The 17,538-nt window shown below is 45.1% G+C and overlaps 1 protein-coding gene across 1 annotated transcript; it reads right to left on the reverse strand.

Moving 5' to 3' along the window:
- Window positions 1-9,033: 9,033 nt before the first annotated feature.
- Window positions 9,034-12,178, reverse strand: Dusp14 (dual specificity phosphatase 14). The gene is made up of 2 exons (XM_051182847.1): window positions 12,107-12,178; window positions 9,034-10,307 (listed from the first exon to the last, which is right to left on the reverse strand). The coding sequence occupies exon 2, from the start codon at window positions 10,209-10,211 to the stop codon at window positions 9,615-9,617; it is 597 nt and encodes a 198-aa protein (XP_051038804.1). The 5' UTR covers window positions 10,212-10,307; window positions 12,107-12,178; the 3' UTR covers window positions 9,034-9,614.
- Window positions 12,179-17,538: the final 5,360 nt, after the last annotated feature.

Genomic DNA, 17,538 nt, shown 5'->3' on the forward strand with positions numbered 1-17,538 from the left:
GGTTCTCAGCCTTCCTAACGCTGTGACCTTTAACACACTTCCTCATGTTGTGGTGACTCCCAACTGTAAAGTCATTTTCATCGCATCTTCTTAAGTGTAATGGAAATATCTGATATGCAGGATCTCTGAGATGTGACCCCTGTGAAAGTGCCATTTGAGGCCCCCCAGGGAGTCGTGACCCACAGGTTGGGAACCACTGGCCTAATGAGAACAGTAAGAGGGGTGTGTGTGTGTGTGTGTATGTGTGTGTGTGTGTGTGTGTGTGTGTGTGTGTGTGTGTGTGTTAGAGAAACATACCTCAGATGCAGCAGAGGAAAGCAGTTAGCAACAGCACTGGATTTTCAATAAAAAGGCTCACACTGGTGTAAGCACTTATCATGTAAACAGAGTGCATGAAACTAAGAGCCCGGAAGCTTCAGTGGTTAAAAGGTGCTACTCCCAGGAAAAGCTGAGAAGTCTGGGTCTCTGGCAGTTGGTTTGTGTGTTAGAACAGACTTCGGGGCCTACATGCTTCACTGATCTGATTTAGTCTTTATTTGGAAATCTAAAACACTGGCTTTATTCTACCTCACTGCTGCTTCTATATAATTCACCATTTCCCCTTCCAGGGAAAAACTTGAGGGGTTGTGTGTTGTTCCATCTTGTACCGTGTATATTTTCTCCAAGATGTGGATCATTTTCACCTGCTGATACCGCTTCTCCTGGGCCTTGCTGTAGAGCCGGATGCAGAGGGAAGAGCTGATGAATCCACTTACTCATCTGTTCCAGATGATGTCATCTGCACTGCTAACACCCAGACAGCTGTCTGCACTGTGACCACCATGCCTTCCCCTCCCCAGCCGGGGCTGGTGGAGTGGGGAGGCTCCCTCCTGCTCGCACACAGGTGGGTTGGTTTTCAGCAAGCTCTGGAAACAGCCCCACTAGTGTCTCGCCATGGTCTAGAGTAGCAGTCAGGCTCTTCAGTCTGTATTCTAGATTATCCCTCATAAAGCCAGTAACAGGATTGACATTAGCCAAAGAACGTTCCCAGTTTAGCTACGTTTACACTGCTGAAACATTTTCTGGCAATGCTATGTTGAAGTATTATTGTCTGCACAGTGACCTGTATCCATGACATCTTAAGTACCTGTTAGCTAGATTGTCTCCGCTTGTAGATTTATTCTAGAATGCCTCTGTTAAAACTCCTTACTGCAGGGTTAGTCACTGCTTAGGGGGTGCCGCTTCTCCTGGGCCTTGCTGTAGAGCCGGATGCAGAGGGAAGAGCAGTAGACATAGACAAAAAGCCTTTACCATGGAAAGTATTGGTTGTGTAATACTTCAGACATTTACTTAGATACCTCCACCAGGGATTTGGGGGAGTGTAAACTTAGCCAGCTGATTTTCCTTGTGTGTATATATTAAAATGACTCACGTAGCATTCAGCTTCACCTCAGCTCTTCTCTTGTTAGCCAAGAGCCCAGTGTCCTTGGAAACAGTAACCTAGGTTACTTATCACCGTACTGTGCATTGTGTCAGGCAGCTTCACCCACCGCTTGAATGGCGATTAATAAGCACCTCTCCTCCGTTCAGGAGCTGTGCTTTGCCTTCCTGTTCCTGTGGGTTGGTCAGGACTTGCTTGAGACAGGAGGCTCAAGACACGCTCAGATATTATCTCTGCTTTCCTTTTCTGTGTCTGCTAGTTAGCATTCCATCTGGGATGCACATTTTAAAATTACTATTTTGTGTTGCTATACATATTTTGTATGTTTGGGTTTTGCTTGCTTTTACATTTGGTCTTATTTCCTAGTTTTCTGTTTACATGTCATCAAAAAGATTTCTTGAAAACAGGAATTGGGAATGCTTGCTTTACACCAGGGTCTCTCTGAGAATTCTCCTAAGTAACTCCGAGGTTAAACACCTTTTGCTAGCAGTTCACAAAAGAACTGACATTTCCAGGCATTTGTCATAAAGAAGGGACCACTGGAGCCTGCTGGAGACATCCCAGAGGATGTCAGAATACAGGACAAGATGTGTGTAGCCTGTGGTTTTATGTCTAGATTGGGTACCATTTCCTCGGAAAAGGGTTCACCAAATGATATTGAAAAGTCCCTTCTACCAAAGTCCAGCCAAGGAAATAGAATTTAAGTGAAACAGCTCATAGTTTGTTTTGTAAATGCCACTTTACAAATACTTTTCTAACAAAGTATCATAAAAATTGTTTTACTTAGTTTCATTCTTTTATGTTTGAATATAGTGCAAGTGACTTAAAAAGCATTCACTTCTCATGTCATAGCTGTGGCTGTGTTAACCAGATGAATGTCGAAAGCCCATGAAACATTTGTCTTGTGTGTGATCTGGAATGTGGTCCCCTTTGTCTACAATTTATGCACTGTAGAACTGGAAGTCTAAATCCTCTCACGCTAGTTCTAAGCTGCCCTCTCTCTGACAGAAAACACCCTGATTTGGGACTTCAGCCCTTTTCCTTGTTGGGTTAAAATTCCACAGAATGAACACAGAACAAAGCACTAAGGAAGGCGTTAGCTCCCAGGTGCTCCAGGACACCTGGAGTTACATCCCAGTGCTAATGCTTACCTGGATGTCTTCTTTTGTGGGAGTGGGGGATTACTGTGTTTGTATGTTCCTGTCAAAGCACACCGTGGGTGTCATTCCCCAGGTGGGGCAGGACCCAGGAGCAGAGCAAGGAGAGGGAGACTAGGAAAGAGGTAGCAGGTGGGGAAGGAGAGACGGCCTGGAACTTATTAAGTAGGCCTGGCTGGCTGGCTAAAAGGCCCCAGGGACCCTGCTGTGTCCACCCTGCCCCCCAACACTGAGATTACAGGTGTGTGCCACCGCACCTGGCATTTCTTCTTTATTTTTCCCCTTTTATTGAAATTAATTTTTTTTCTCCCAGAATATATCCTGATTGTTTCCCCTCCCTCTGCTCCTCCCAGTTCCTCCCCATCTAACCCCCCCCCCCTTTCTATCTCTCATTAGAAAATAAAACAGGCTTCTAAGAGAAAATAATAAAATATGAGATAAAGCAAAAACTAACACATCAGAATTGGACAAGGCAAACAGAAGGAAAAGAGCCCGAGTGAGGGCACAAGAATCAGAGACCCACTCATCCTCACACTCAGGAATCCATAGAAACACAACTGGAAACCATATGCAGAGAACCTGGTGCAGACATGTGCAGGCCCTGTGCTTGCTGCCTCCGTCTCTGAGTTCGTATGAGCTTTGCTCATGTTGATTTAGAGGGCATTGTTGTCCTGGTGCCCTCCATTCCCTCTGGTTCTTACTCTTTCTGCCTTCTCTTCTGTGGGTTTCCCAGAGCCCTCCCTAGGTCCCCGGGCTATCTAGGTTCTTGGTCACCCAAACAATGTTTGATATGGGTTCCATCTTGTGGAGTGGCCATAAGCTTTGTGTCTCCATTGCCCCAGCATGTTTTTCAGGCAGGACACCATTGTAAATCAAAGGCTTTGTGACTGACTAGGTGTTTCTGCTTCTCTTTTGATAGTGTGCCAAGTACCTTCTTGTACCAAAGATGCCAGGACATAGGGATGAAGGTTCTATATAGGTAGCAACTTGACTTCTCCACGTTCAGTGAGTTGTGTAGGTGTTGTCTTCAGCAATGGGGCCTTGCTGTCAGTTTTTGGAGAACAATTTATACTCTTGGCAACAGCTTGGGTGGTTTGGGGATTCCCATGGGACTTTTTAGTCAGCAACCCAATGAAGTGTAACCCAGTCCTGGTACTGGAAACTTGATTTGATGACAAGAGATGTCCAGTTGGGGCTTTGTCTCCCTCATTATTTGATGATCTCATTTAGATCACTTTCATGTGTGTATATATTTTAGGAAGCTCCTACTGTATTAGGTTTCCATGCTACCCTTCAAATGGCCCTTCATTTTAGCTATCTCTCACCACGTCCCCTCCCTTATCCCTCTGTTGCCCCTTCCCTACTTGATCCCTCCGTTTCAGTTCTCCCATCCATATCTATTCTATTTTCCTTTCCTAACAAGATTTATCTGTATCCACTAGTCCCTTACTCAATACCTCATCTCTGTGGTTCTATGGACTGTAGCTTAACTATTGTTAACAGCTAATATCCACTGTGGTAGAATATTATTTTAAGGTGTGTGACTTTTGTTTATGCTGTATTTGCTTAACTCTATGAAGCTGTGTTACTGTGCCTGTTTAAATCACCTGATGGCCTAATAAAGAGCTGATGGCCAATAGCGAGGCAGGAGCAAGGGTAGGTGGGGCTGGCAGGCAGAGAGAATAAACAGAAGGAGAAACGAGGAAGAGAAGGAGCAAGGAGAGAATAAGGAGAGGAGGACATCAGGGCCACCCAGCCACCCAGCCAGCCACGGAGTAAGAAGGAAAGTAAGATTTACAGAAATAAGAAAGGTAAAAGCCCAGAGAGAAAAGGAGCTGGCTAGCAACAAGCCAAGGCCAGGGATTTATAAGAAGGAATAATCCTCCATGTTGTGATTTATTTGGGAGCTGGGTGGTGGGCCTCTCAAAAAAGCCAAAAGAGTATAAAACACAATCAACAACATAATCAACATAAAAATGAGTTCTTACCATATTTGTCTTTCTGTGTCTGGGTTACCTCAGTAAGGATTTTTTTCCTGCTTCCATTGATTACCTGTGGATTTTATTTTTTTTTTAATGATTGGGTAATACTCCATTGTCTCCATTGTGTAACTGCACCACTTTTTCTTTATCCATTTTTCTGTTTAGAGACCTCTAGGTTGTTCCCAATTTCTGGCTGTTATGAATAGAGCGGCAACGAACGTGTTTGAGCAAGTGTTTCCATGGTAGGATGAAGTCTTTTGGGCATATGCCCAAGAGTGGTATAGCTGGGTCTTGGGGTAGATTCCCATCTTTCTGAAGAGCCACCACGCTGACGTCCATAGTGATTGTCCCAGTTTGCACTCCCATTGTCAAGGAAGGGCTGAGTGTTCCCTTACTCTACATCCTCACCAGTGCCAGCTGTCACTTGCTTTATTCATCTCAGCCATTCTGACAGGTTTAAGATGAAACCTCAAAGCACTTTTGATTAGCATTTCCCTGATTGGTAAGGCTGCTGAATATTTAAGTGTTTCTCGGCCTTTCAAGACTCCTCTTTTGAGAACTCTGTTGTGGAGGTTTGACTAAGAAATTTCAAAACCCCAAGCCAGGCCCAGTTCCCTTTCATCTCTCCCTCTCTTGGCCTATAGATCAGGATGTAGCTCTCAGCTCTCTCTCTCTCCAGTATCCAGTACCATGTTTGCCATGCTCCCTGTCACAACAATAACCTCTGAAACTGAAACCGAAAGCAATGCTTTCCTGTTTTGTTTTGTTTTGTTTTGTTTTGAGACAGGGTTTCTCTCTGCAGCTTTGGAGCCTGTCCTGGAACTCAATCTGCAGACCAGGCTGGCACCAAATTCACAGAGATCCACCTGCACTACCACTGCCCAGCTTATTCATTTTCATTCAGTTCTAGAAAGTCTTTAATTTCTTTCTGAATTTCTATCTTGATGCATTCTTCATTCAGGAGTGAGTTGTTCGCTCTCCATAAGTTTGTAAGGTTTTGTTTCTGTTGTTGATATCTAGCTTTAATCCATGGTGGTCAGATAGAATGCAGGCATTTATTTCAATATTCTTTTTTTTTTTTTAAATCCTATGTGCATTGGTGTTCTGCCTATATGAGTGTTGGATCATCTGGAATTGGAGTTAATGACAGCTGGGTGCTGAGAACTGAACCCGGGTCCTCTAGAAGAGCAGCCGATGCCCTTAACTTCTGAGCCATCGATCTAGCCTCCTTCAATTTTTTTATCTATTGAAACTTGCTTTGCATCTCAATATGTGGTCAGTTTTGAGAAAGTTCTATGAGGTGCTGAGCAGAAGGTATATTCTTTTGTTTTTGGGTGAAATATTCTATAAATATCTGTCCAAAAGTCCATTGGGTTTACAACGCCAGTTAGCTCCAACCTGTGTTTATTTTTGTCTGGACAACCAGTCTATGGACGAAGGATACTGAAGTCTGCCTCTATTGATGTGTGAGGGCCGACGTGTGGTTTAAGTTGTAGTGGTGTTTCTTTACTAACTTGGATGCCCTTGTGTTTGGTGCATAAATGTGAAGAATTGCAGTGTTGTCTTGAGGGATTTTTCCTTTGAGTATGTAGTGTCCTTCTCTATCTCTTCTGGTCAGTTTTGAAGTCTGTTTTTTCAGGTATTAAAATGGCTACACCAGCTTGCTTCTTGGGTCCATTTGCTTGAAACATGCTTTCCCATCATTTTACCTAGATAATGTCTATCATTGATATTAAGGTGTATTTCTGAGATACAGCAAAAGGATGGATCCTGTTTTTACATATATTCTGTTCGTCTATCCTTTTACTGGGAATTTGAAATCATCGATGTTGAGAGAGATCTATGAGCAGTATTGTTGATTCCTGTTATTTTGTTGTTGTTGTGTATGGATGTGTGCTTCCCCTGTTCTGATTTGCTGGTCTGGGATTATTCATTCCCTTTTATTCGATGGTTTTTCTTGGATGTAGTTAACTTCTTTGTTTTTGTTCTGTTTTGTTTCTCCCAGACAGGGTTTCTCTATGTAACCCTGGCTGTCCTGGAACTCTGTAGACCAGGCTAGTCTCAAACTCAGACCTGCCTGCCTCTGCCTCTTGAGTGCTGTGATTAACTCCGTACACCACCACCACCTAGCATAGTTAACCTCTTTGGGTTAGAATTTTCCTGCTAGGGCCTTCTGTAGGGCTGGGTTTATAGATAGAAAATTGCTTAAATTTGGTTTTATCATTTTCTCCATCTATGGTGACTGAAAATGTTGATAGGTATAGTAGTCTGAACTGTCCCTTTCATGGGTAGTCTCTTAGAGTCTGTGGTGCTTTATATGCTATTTGGTCCTTTCCCCTCGAAGCTTTAATTCCCTATTCTGTACATTCAGTGTTTTATTATGTGGCAAGGGGCATTTCTTTTCTGGCCCAGTTGATTTGGAGTTCTGTATGCTTCTTGTATCTTAATAGGCATCTCCTTCTTTAGGGTAGGGAAATCTTCCTCTATGCTTTTGTTAATATTTTTCTGTAACTTTGACGTGAGTTCCTTCTCCTTTGTTTCTAGATTGGATCTTAGTGTCCTATATTTCCTGGATGTCTTGTGTCAGGATTTTTTTACATTTATTTTAACATTTTCTTTCACTGAGATATCGTGTCTTCAACAGGTGTCTTCAACACCTGAGATTCTCTCTTCCACCTCTTGTATTGTATTGGCAAGGCTTGTCTCTGTGATTCCTGTTCTAGTTCCTACAATTTTCATTTCTAGAGTTCCCTCCATTTGGGTTTTCTTATTTTTCCACTTTCAGGTCTTGAACTGTTTTAGTTTTTTTCATTCCCTCCCATTGTTTGTGTTTTCATAGATGGTAAGGATTTATTAATTTCCTCTTTAAGGACCTCTAACACATAAAGGCTATTTTAAGATTTTTTTTTCTCTTGTGCTTCACCTATGTTGGAATACCTGAGGTGGTAGGGTTTCCAGGCTCTAGTGGAGCTGTTAAGCATTTGGGATTGGAAAGCTATCTGGTCTTGTCTTTGTTGGGTGGGTTCCTTGGTTTCTGTTGTCCTCTCCAGCTCTTAGGAGAGTTGTTAACCTGATGGGAAATTCTTCTCAGATCCTGATTAGGTGTGGCCACTGGTAGTTCCAGGTCAAATGGTTTCTGGGTATTGGGAGCTGACACTTAGGAATTGAGATGGGCTGGAGAGGGGGTGGTCCACAGGAGGGAGGAAAGCAGGGTGTTCTACCGAAGTCTACTTAGACCCCTGGGAATGGGGAGAGAACGAGGAGAGCCATAACAAAAGGTCTGCTACAGAGCTGGGAATGAGACTGGGCGATTGGACTTTTCAGGGATAGAGGAAGAGGTGAAGCTGAGCACTGAGCCTGCTTGCTTCCCCTGATAGCGTAGCCTGTGGGTTCCCAGGCTACTAAGATGGTGGGAATAAAGCATTGAGTGAGGGGAGGGAGTCAGGAAGGGAATCTGTGTGATCCCCTGGAGATGGGGGCAGGGGGAATCCCTGTAGACATGCCCTGCTGCAGAGCTGGGGATGACCCTGGGGGATTGGCTGAGGGACTGGAGTGCACACCTGGCATGAACTCGGGTCCTTGTGTGTGCACAGCAAGCACTTTACCAGCCAAGCCGTCCCCTCAGCCCTTGCCAGGATTTTCACAGGGAAGTTTTTCCTACTTACAAAGAATGTCAGCAAGTATCTTTCTACAGTGCAGCGATTACTATGGGGCTCCTATTCAGAGACTGCCTGACTTAAAGCTTGGCTTCACACTAAAGCCAGTCCCTTTGGATTACTCTTGGTCATGTGCTAATGCTACATGTATGCTCCTCTGATTTCCCAGAAAAACTATTTAGATAATGTGTGCTTATGCTGGAGTTTTGTGTTACTGTGTGAGCAAAGGCATGTCTTCTGGGTTTTTTTGGTTTTTGTTTTTTCAAGACAGAATTTTTTTATGTAGCCCTGGCTGTCCTGGAACTAGCTCTGTAGATCACACTGGCCTCGAACTCCGAGATCCTCCCAAGTGCCAGAATTAAAGGTGTTCACCATCACTGCCTGGCTATCTTCTGTTTCTTTCATGGTGAACTTTGACACTTTGGTACACTTTTGATTTACCAAGACAAAATGGAACGCAGCACCTTTTATCAGTGTGTGTGTGTGTGCGTGTGTGTGTGTGTGTGTGTGTGTGTGTGTGTGTGCATGTGTGCATGCACACATGCGCATGAGCGCTCACCACCGGGGTGCTCAACCTTTTGACATTGTGACAAGACTTTATCTGCTATAATGTGGGGCCACATTCACAGCTATCCTGGGATCTTACTGCTTATGAGCAGGTTGGACACACCTACTCTATACTGTTTCTATTTTAAGTGCTGACCATGACTGTCCTAATGGCCACAATTGAACAATGACTGGAGAACATCTCTCTTTCACGTGCACACACACACGTGCACACACATACATACACACACTTGAAATCATCAGTAAAGGGCTTATGTTAAGCAGATAGGTTTATTAAAAATAATGCTAATATAATCCCAGGGCACACTGATTTCAAGAGGGTCTTTGCAACAGATTCATCATAATTACTTATCAACTAAATAACAATGGTTAAGTTAACTTATAGAATCGCTAAATAACAGAAGAAAAGAAAGGACCAAGCTAATCGAGACTGAGCTGGCCTTGATATCCCCTAAACATCAGTCCAGCCAGCAAGCCATGGGCAAAACTAGTCTCTAGAGGATTAATCAGGGCCCTAAGTGATCGTTGAAGTGAACTCCTCCTGCACCTGCCAAGGCTCCAAAAGGCTTGGGAGCCAGAAAGAAAGCAGGAACAGTATCCTACACTGTTATAAATGAGTAAAGGCCAGTTGAAGGTTTTCATGTTTGCTATTTCAAAATGCTAGTTTTAAAAAACATTACTAGCAATGTATGTATTTCCCCTCCCTGTCTTTTAAACCTGGACACAAGTGTAGAAACACTCTCGGGAGAACCAGAGAGAGTCAGAGGGGAGGAGACTGTGTGTGGCAGATGCTGGTACTGCTGAGGGGCTGTGGATGCCAGCTGTGGCAACACTAAAGCCCCCAGTAAGGCATCAGGTGTCGGGACTCCTTCTCATAAACATCTGGAATGACGCCATAGGGTGTCTGTACCATCTTAACTGTCGACTTCCCGAAGAGCTGGCTCTCGTAGTCTATCAGCTGCCTCCAGAAGCCCACGTTGGGCCTGATGACAGGCCTTCGGGCTTTCACCCAGTTGTATGCCTCCAACAGGCACACATTGTGGAATTTCATCAGGTATGCAATACAGAGGGTGGCCGAGCGGCTCACACCTGCAGCACAGTGCACCAAGGTAGCCCCATGCTTCTTGCTCACGCTGTGAATCTTGTCGGCCACAGTGTCAAAGTACAGTCTAATGGGGGCATGAGGAATGTCAGCCAGAGGCACTTTAACATATTCAAACTGGGGCCAGTTGAAGTTGGGGATCTCGATGGTAGCATTCACGATGCAGGTGATGCCCCGGGCCTGGAGGAGGTGCCGGTTGGAGGCCACACTGCCTCTGCCCAAGAAGAGAGAGGAGGTGATCTGAGCAATGCCTCCTATGTCTCCCTCGGAAATCATCCGAGGAGCCATGAGAGTCCGTGGGAGCGTGCTGTGACCTCTGGAGCTCATGAAGATGCCAGCAGTCACACTTTCATCATCAGGGTAAGACCACAGAGAATGATAGAGTCCGTCCTCCACTAGGGATTCAAGACTGCAGCCTTCTTCCTGTAAGATACAGGTATCTGTCAGAACTGTGTTATTTATTTCTCATAGCTGCCTCCTGTGCTTGAGGGAAGGAAAGAATTCAGAAGTTATTTCCTAAGGCAGAGTGCATTCTTTGTAGGAAGTATTGACTATTAGGAAATGGAGCCTGCAATGCCAATATGTAAAAATCAATATAAAACTATGCTTTTTTTTTTTTTTTAAGCCCTCCAGTGAAAATAGTCACCCTATTTTTAGGAAAGTTTTAAAGACAGAAAACATGCTAAGTGGTTCCTGAAGAGCCATCTGGCAGAATCCTGCTGAAGGAGGGGCATCCTTGGCTTTTTCAGTGTTGGGATCAAACTCAGACTCAAGCTGGTTAGGCAAGATCATCACTAAGTTACCGTCCCCTGCCCAGAAACCCAGAATGTTGCGCTCTGGAGCCATGGTGTCCTGTACTGCTCACTGCCATGTTTTCCTAAACCTAATTCTGGATACTGAGACTTTGTGAAGAAGGAATATGAAAATGATGTTACATCAGGCAGAACAATAACTAGCCTTAGGGGGAAAAATACATTGTCTTTTCTAGGAAAAGGGGGAACTTCTCTTTCAACTGTATTTAGCTTTGTGAACAGAATAGTAACTTGGCTTAGAAAAAGCCAGTTGTCTTTTCAGTGTAGTTAAACTGCCTTAATGAAATACCAAAACCAGACTGGAAGCTAGAAAAAAGCCAAGCCATCTTTGTTCTTTACCATTTAAAAAATACTTTCTACTTTATTTACTTTGGTTTTTCAAAACAGGGTTTGTCTGTGTAGCTTTGGAGTCTATCCTGGAACTCACTTTGTAGACCAGGCTGGCCTTGAACTCAGAGATCCCCCTGCCTTTGCTTCTTGAGTACTGGGATTAAAGGTGTGCACCACCACCGCCTGGCTTAAAAATCCTTTTATATATATATATTGTATGGGATGTCTGTGTGTATATGTGAGAGTTCAGGGGACAACTTGTAATGGTTGGGTTCTCTCCTTCTACCATCGGGGTCTCAGATCTTCAAGCTTGGCAGCAAGCACCTTTACCTGCTGAGCCATCTCACCAGCCCATAGATGCCTATTCCTTATAATTTTTATAATACATGAATACTTTGGGAGTCCAAATAAATGTGGGTAAAGTACTGTGTGAGGCATTTCCATAGAAATAATTCCAGGCAATTTGAAGGCACAGTCATTGTGTGTGCATTTGTATGTATACATTGTGGGAGAATGACGCAGGGCCTGCCTCAAACATGCTAATAAGTACCAAGGGAGTTAAATCCTCAGCCTTGAAGGTCATTCTCTTCAAATTTTTTGTTTTACTGTCAGTCAGCTACCTAGGAATTTATCTGAGCTGACCCTGGATAATGTAAATGATAACCTTACTCCCTCCTGCCAATTCTAAGCTCCCAAGTGAATTCTGCTGGGTTCAGGGATATGCTAGAGTTTTAACATCGATTTAGTTCACTATCTGGGCTATGTTTTCTCATTAGTAAAATGTTCAGTGTAAAATGTCAGTGTATATTTCTAACAGAAGAGGAAATTATTGAGCTCAGTATGGTAGCATATGCCAGGCAGGGGATTGCAAGTCCCAGCCTAGCCTGTGCTACTCAGTGAGACCATGTCTCAACAAGGAAAAGATAATTATTTTAATTATTGGTCTCCTGAGATTTCAGACATACATGTTTCATGGTTTGTGCATCCTGACAAGTGTGTAACACCTGCCTGGGGGCAGGGCAAATCCTAAGGCTCAGTCAAACACCCCTGCTTGTGTAGTGACAGCACCATGGTACTCACCTGCTGAGGAGTCCCGTGAGCTGGAGCCTTTGGTCTGGATCCAGAAGGTCTTAGGTAAACAGTAGTTACACTGTGTACAAATCAGATCTGCAGGAAGACAAAGAGAGAAGGATGGAGCAAGTCAGAAACCCATGGGATTCCTCCTGGGTTTTTGCTGCTAAAATCAAATGTAGAATGGATCTTGAAAGCAGAGGTCTGCGGAACATTTCTGGTGTGACTTAAAGAATGCACCAACTAGTCTCAGGGACAGAAGCCCAGAGTCTGCAAGCACTAGGTTCAGTTTTGGCAATGATGAAGACAAAGGTAATTCAGGGACCACATCACATGATAACTACTGAAGGCATTCCCATAGACTGTGGCTCAGCCTCTTCTTGGTACCTGCTGTCACCCTAGGAACATGACCTGGGCCTGAAGTCACAGCAAGAAGGACAGAGAAGCAAGAACAGGGGTGGCAAGATGGTGTGGTGTGGGGTTGCCCTGCTGTTGAGGAGAGCAAGCTTGAAAGTTCATCCTTTCCCGCATTTCAGCCTCTGTCTACTCTGTAGACTGACAAACACCATGTCTCTCCAGCAAGGACGTCTCCTCCCACGCAAATGCCCCGCCTCACCCACACAAACATCACACTTACATGTTCCCTTACAGCTTTGCTCACATGTTAATGTGTAAACTGACATAACCACAAGTCACTTGATAGTTTTGATAAACACTCCAGACCCAGGACCTTCAAAATAACACCGACGTATCCTGCTCAATATCCTCATGTTACTTCACAATCCATTCCTCTTTGCCTTCCATCCTCATTTTATATTTTGAGTTGTGTGGGTTTGAGAGAATCTTACTAGGCAGCATTGGCTAATTACTAGCTAGCCTTGTGCCACCTATGCAGCCTAGGTTGATCTCAAACTTTTTTTTTTTTTTTTTTTTGAGACAGGGTTTCTCTGTGTAGCCCTGGCTGTCCTGGAACTCACTCTGTAGACCAGGCTGACCTCAAACTCAGCTCTACCTGCCTCTGCCTCATGAGTGCTGGGATTAAAGTTATGTGCCACCACCCAGCTGGTCTCACATTCTTAATCCTCCTGCCTCAGTCTCTTGAGTATGGGATTACATGCATGTGCCACCACCCATAGCTTTGAAGTTGTCTATAAGAGTTCTGTAACTTTGAAGGTGTCTGACTCCTTTGAGCAGAATATGAGAGTCATCAGTGATACCGGGCATAACTCCATTTGTATTGCTGAGAAGTACTATGCAATGTAAATACACCATGTGATCTTTTATCTGCTCACCTACTGATGAATTCTGGATTGTATCCAGCTTAAGGTTATTGTCAGTAAAGCACCATACAAATGTACAGGGGCAGACCTTTCTGTGAACAAACACCCTCCCTTGGTAAAATACCTAGGAGTAAAGACTTACATGACATGTAGGTTCAACCCTTTCAGATAGTTTGGAAAGCTGGGCATGGTGAGGCAAACCACAATCACAGCGTTGGGAGCCTGGGGCAGAAGGATCCTAAATTCAAGGGCAATCTGGGCTACACCGTGTGACCTTACCTCCACTGCAAACCAGCAAAAGAAAAGAGAATATAATACAGTAGTTTAAAAGAAAATGCAGGGGCTAGGATTTAGTTCTGTGAAAAAGTTAGTTCTGGGGCTGGCAAGATGGCTTAGCAGGTACAGATGCTTTCTACTGGGCTGCAGGACCTGACTTCTTTCCCCAGAGCCTATATGGTGGACATTCATACATGAATCTGTGGTATGCCTCCCCCAACAAGCTAACCATGTAAAATCACCAGCACCACCATAGGGTTGGCAGTTAAGAGCTCTATGGCCTGCTCTTGAGAGGGATTAGGGAGCAGTTCCAGTACCCATAAGGCATCTGACAAACTTGATTCCAGTTCTAAGAGGGATATGATGCCCTCATGGGCACCAGGCCAGCACATAGTGCATGCAACATACATACATCTAGCCAGGCAATCATACACGTAAGTGGCTCTGGCTCATGTCTGTAATCACAGCACTTGGGAGATGGAGGCAGGAAGATCAGAAGTTCAAGATCATCCTCAGCTGTGCAGCAACCCAAGGGCAGCCTAGCTTTCATGAGACCTTATACTGTACCCAAAGCCAGGTTCAGTTCTGCCACAATGCAGCGATTTTCCTATCAGACTCCCTGGGAGGTTTGTCAGGACTTGGACCCCTGAGCCCCAGCTTGTGTGGTTCTGAGCAGGACTGGAGAACTTGCTTCCTAAGTGCTGCTGTGGGTCAGGGGCAGTCTGAGAACCATGCCACCCAGGACACCCCATCAAGGCTGAAGTGCTCAGAGTGCTGCCCCTTGGAGCTCCACACTGAGAGCTGGTCCATGCCACAGGGGTCCACAGAGGGTCTGAGGTGCAAGTGCACCCTGCAGAGGCAGAGGTGGTGATGTAAGGAGACATGTGTGTTGAGGTCTTTCCCTTGGCAGAATTCTAAAGAACAAAGTCGCTGTGGCAATAAATGTACAACTCAATACAACTTAATGCTGGGGACTCTCTACTCCAATCTCCACATGGCTATCTCATTGCCTAGTTAGGAGACAGAGTCTGTGTTGTCCCAAGTGATCCTGCCATCCATGAGGCTACCAGCCTTCCTGAGCTTGATTTGCAGCAGGATTGTCTTCCAGGGTCCCAGGCTGTGCCGAGACAGGCTAGAGGCCAGGCTTCCCCTGTTACTGCTCATGCGCTCAGTATGGACAGGGAGGACAGATTGTGCATCCTCCAGGCAGAATCCAAGCGAGGCAGACACGATGCTCTGTTCCTGCTGCCGCCACCAGTCCTGTGCCAACAAACCTGCTCCAGAATGCCAAAGCTGGCTACAAGGTTTAGAAAAACACCTTCTGCCAGCGAGTGCTCAGAGGGCAGGTACGGCAAACATGTCTCTGACAAGTCCCTCTGCCCCTTACAGGCTTTGGGTAGAGTGGAATGATTGCAACTTAGAGAAGGCAAATAAAACCAGGGAAAGCTCAAAAATAAATAAAAGTGGCCTCACATTCTGTACCACACACTGCTGTGTAGGACACAGTGTCCTAACTGCAACAGCTAGGGGAGGACCCCTTTAAACACTGACAGACAAGCCTGTCTGTCACCTAGTGTCTAGAACAGAGGACTGCCACCGCCTGCACACCCTCCAGGGCATAGAACCTTCCTCATGGCACAGGGACACAGAGGAGCTGTCCCCAAATGGGCATATAAGCAGCCTAGATTGACCCAGTTCTAAGAAGGGCAGAACCTAACCATAAAGAATATAAAAGCCCACAGGTATTATCTATGACAGGCACATAAAATCAACCTAGCAGATGTGTGCTAAGAGACAGAAAGGAAGTCATCTGGCCTGTGTGTAGGGGATCAAAGACTGCCCCCAGGGACGAGTGAGCAGGACCCCCAGGGTCTCACACTGGCCTGTGCCAGCATCCACAATGCTGGCTGTGGTGCAGCTGCATTTTCTTAGAGGGAAACATGGTTCCTGACCAAGGAAGCAACAATGAGACACCAGAGGCATGAGAGCAGAGCTGTCTTAAAATAAACATGGATGGTTGGGTGCCTTTGGCTCACACTTCTTAATTTCAGCACTTAGAGGCAGACAGATCTGAGTTCAAGGCCAGTCTGCTCTACATATACAAAGTTCAAACCAGCCAGGGCTACATAAGACACTGTGTTGCCAGGTGGTGGTGGCACACACCTTTAATCCCAGCACTCAGGAGGCAGAGGCAGGCAGATCTCTGAGTTCAAGGCCAGCCTGGTCTACAGAACTAGTTCCAGGGCAAACTAGTTATGTCTCAAAACAAAACTGAAACCTCAGGTGTACAGATGTCCGGGATTGCAGGTATGGTGCATGCCTACACTGCAGCCCTCGGGAGAAGCCACAGAAGGACAAGATCAGAAAACAGCCAGGTGACCTACAGAGACCCGACCTCGGAACAATAGGCATCAAGGACTAGGAACTAACAAAGTTTAGTTTAGTGTCAGTGTCTCGAAGGGGCCTGTAGTCCTAATAGCATGCCAGCTAGTAACAGCTGCCCTTGCTCCTGGCATGCAGATTCCTGGCCATGTAGAACTTTCCTGTGGTTACACAGTGGTAATCCACACCAGGATCAGTGCCAATGTGGCTGAGAATGGCTGGAAGTCCCAGTCTGTTCAGAGCATCCACCCAAGTGTCACCAATGCTGCTTTTCCTTCTTAAAGTCACTAGACTCACAATTAAAGAGTAAAGATCCCAGCCGCTGTTTGTTTTTCCTCGTGTTGAAAATGCACTGGTGCAGGAGAGCCAGAGAGAACTGCAAAACAGTTTAAAACACTGCTAGCTGGGACTAGGACCATGGGGGTGAGTTGGGGTGTGTGTATATATGTGTGATGATACAAATTATATATGTGTTATATGTGTGTATATTATATATTATATACGTACTATATATGAAGTATTCTGTCACTTGGACTGACAATGCTCACAAACACAGTCCACAAAACCAGTACCAATCACAAGAAATCTTTTAAGTTGTTGGTCAGACTCTACCTGTCACCTTTGGATGCAGTTAAGCCCCTGTTGCTTAAGATTTAGAACCCAGCACTCGGGGCTATTGATCTGGACCTAACCTAGAAAGTTTCCTTTCTACAGTCTAGCTTCTGCAATACCAGAATGTCCTCTGCAAGCTGTCAAGGGTGGGAAGTGGTTAAAAGTCATACCAAGCTATGACACCAACGGACCACAACAATGATCAGCATGACAGGATATCACAAAGGTGCAATAAATGGCCCTCACATTGTTGGTGGCAACCAGCAGCTGTCTAATTGGACCTAAGGCCCACTCCACAGGAGAGACATCATGCCTGGTACTGGAAACCTAGCTATCTTCCCAGAGCTAGTGAGGTCATGGATCTTACAAAAGAATCTACTTGGGCCAGGCGGTGGTGGCACATGCCTTTAATCCCAGCACTCTGGAGGCAGAGGCAGGTGGATCTTGTGAGTTTGAGGCCAGCCTGGTCTACAAATCCAGTTCCAGGACAGCTGTACTGTTATATAGAGAAACTCTGTCTTGAAAAACTAAAAAAAAAAAAAAATCTATCAGCACCTTGCTAGGCCAGCATAATTCCTTACTACATTTTAAATCTTATCCTTATACCAAGAAATGAGTGTGGCCATCACCTCTCATCAAAGATGCTTCTCTACAGCAAATGGAGACCATTACAAAAAACCACAACTGGACACAATTCAGAGATCCATGGATTGTGGGGAGCCCAGCCCCAACGGATACTATCTGAATCACAACTCCTGCATCTATGGCTCTGGGAACATCGAAGAAGGGAGGGTGGAAAAATTCTAAGAGGCAGAGGATCAGGAAGTCTGCTGTGTGACTGCCTCTCTTAGAAGTGGCTGTATAGCCAGGCATGGTGGCACATCTTTAATC

This window comes from Phodopus roborovskii, unplaced genomic scaffold (genome assembly GCF_943737965.1).
Source record: "Phodopus roborovskii unplaced genomic scaffold, PHOROB, whole genome shotgun sequence".
Lineage (NCBI taxonomy): Eukaryota > Metazoa > Chordata > Mammalia > Rodentia > Cricetidae > Phodopus > Phodopus roborovskii.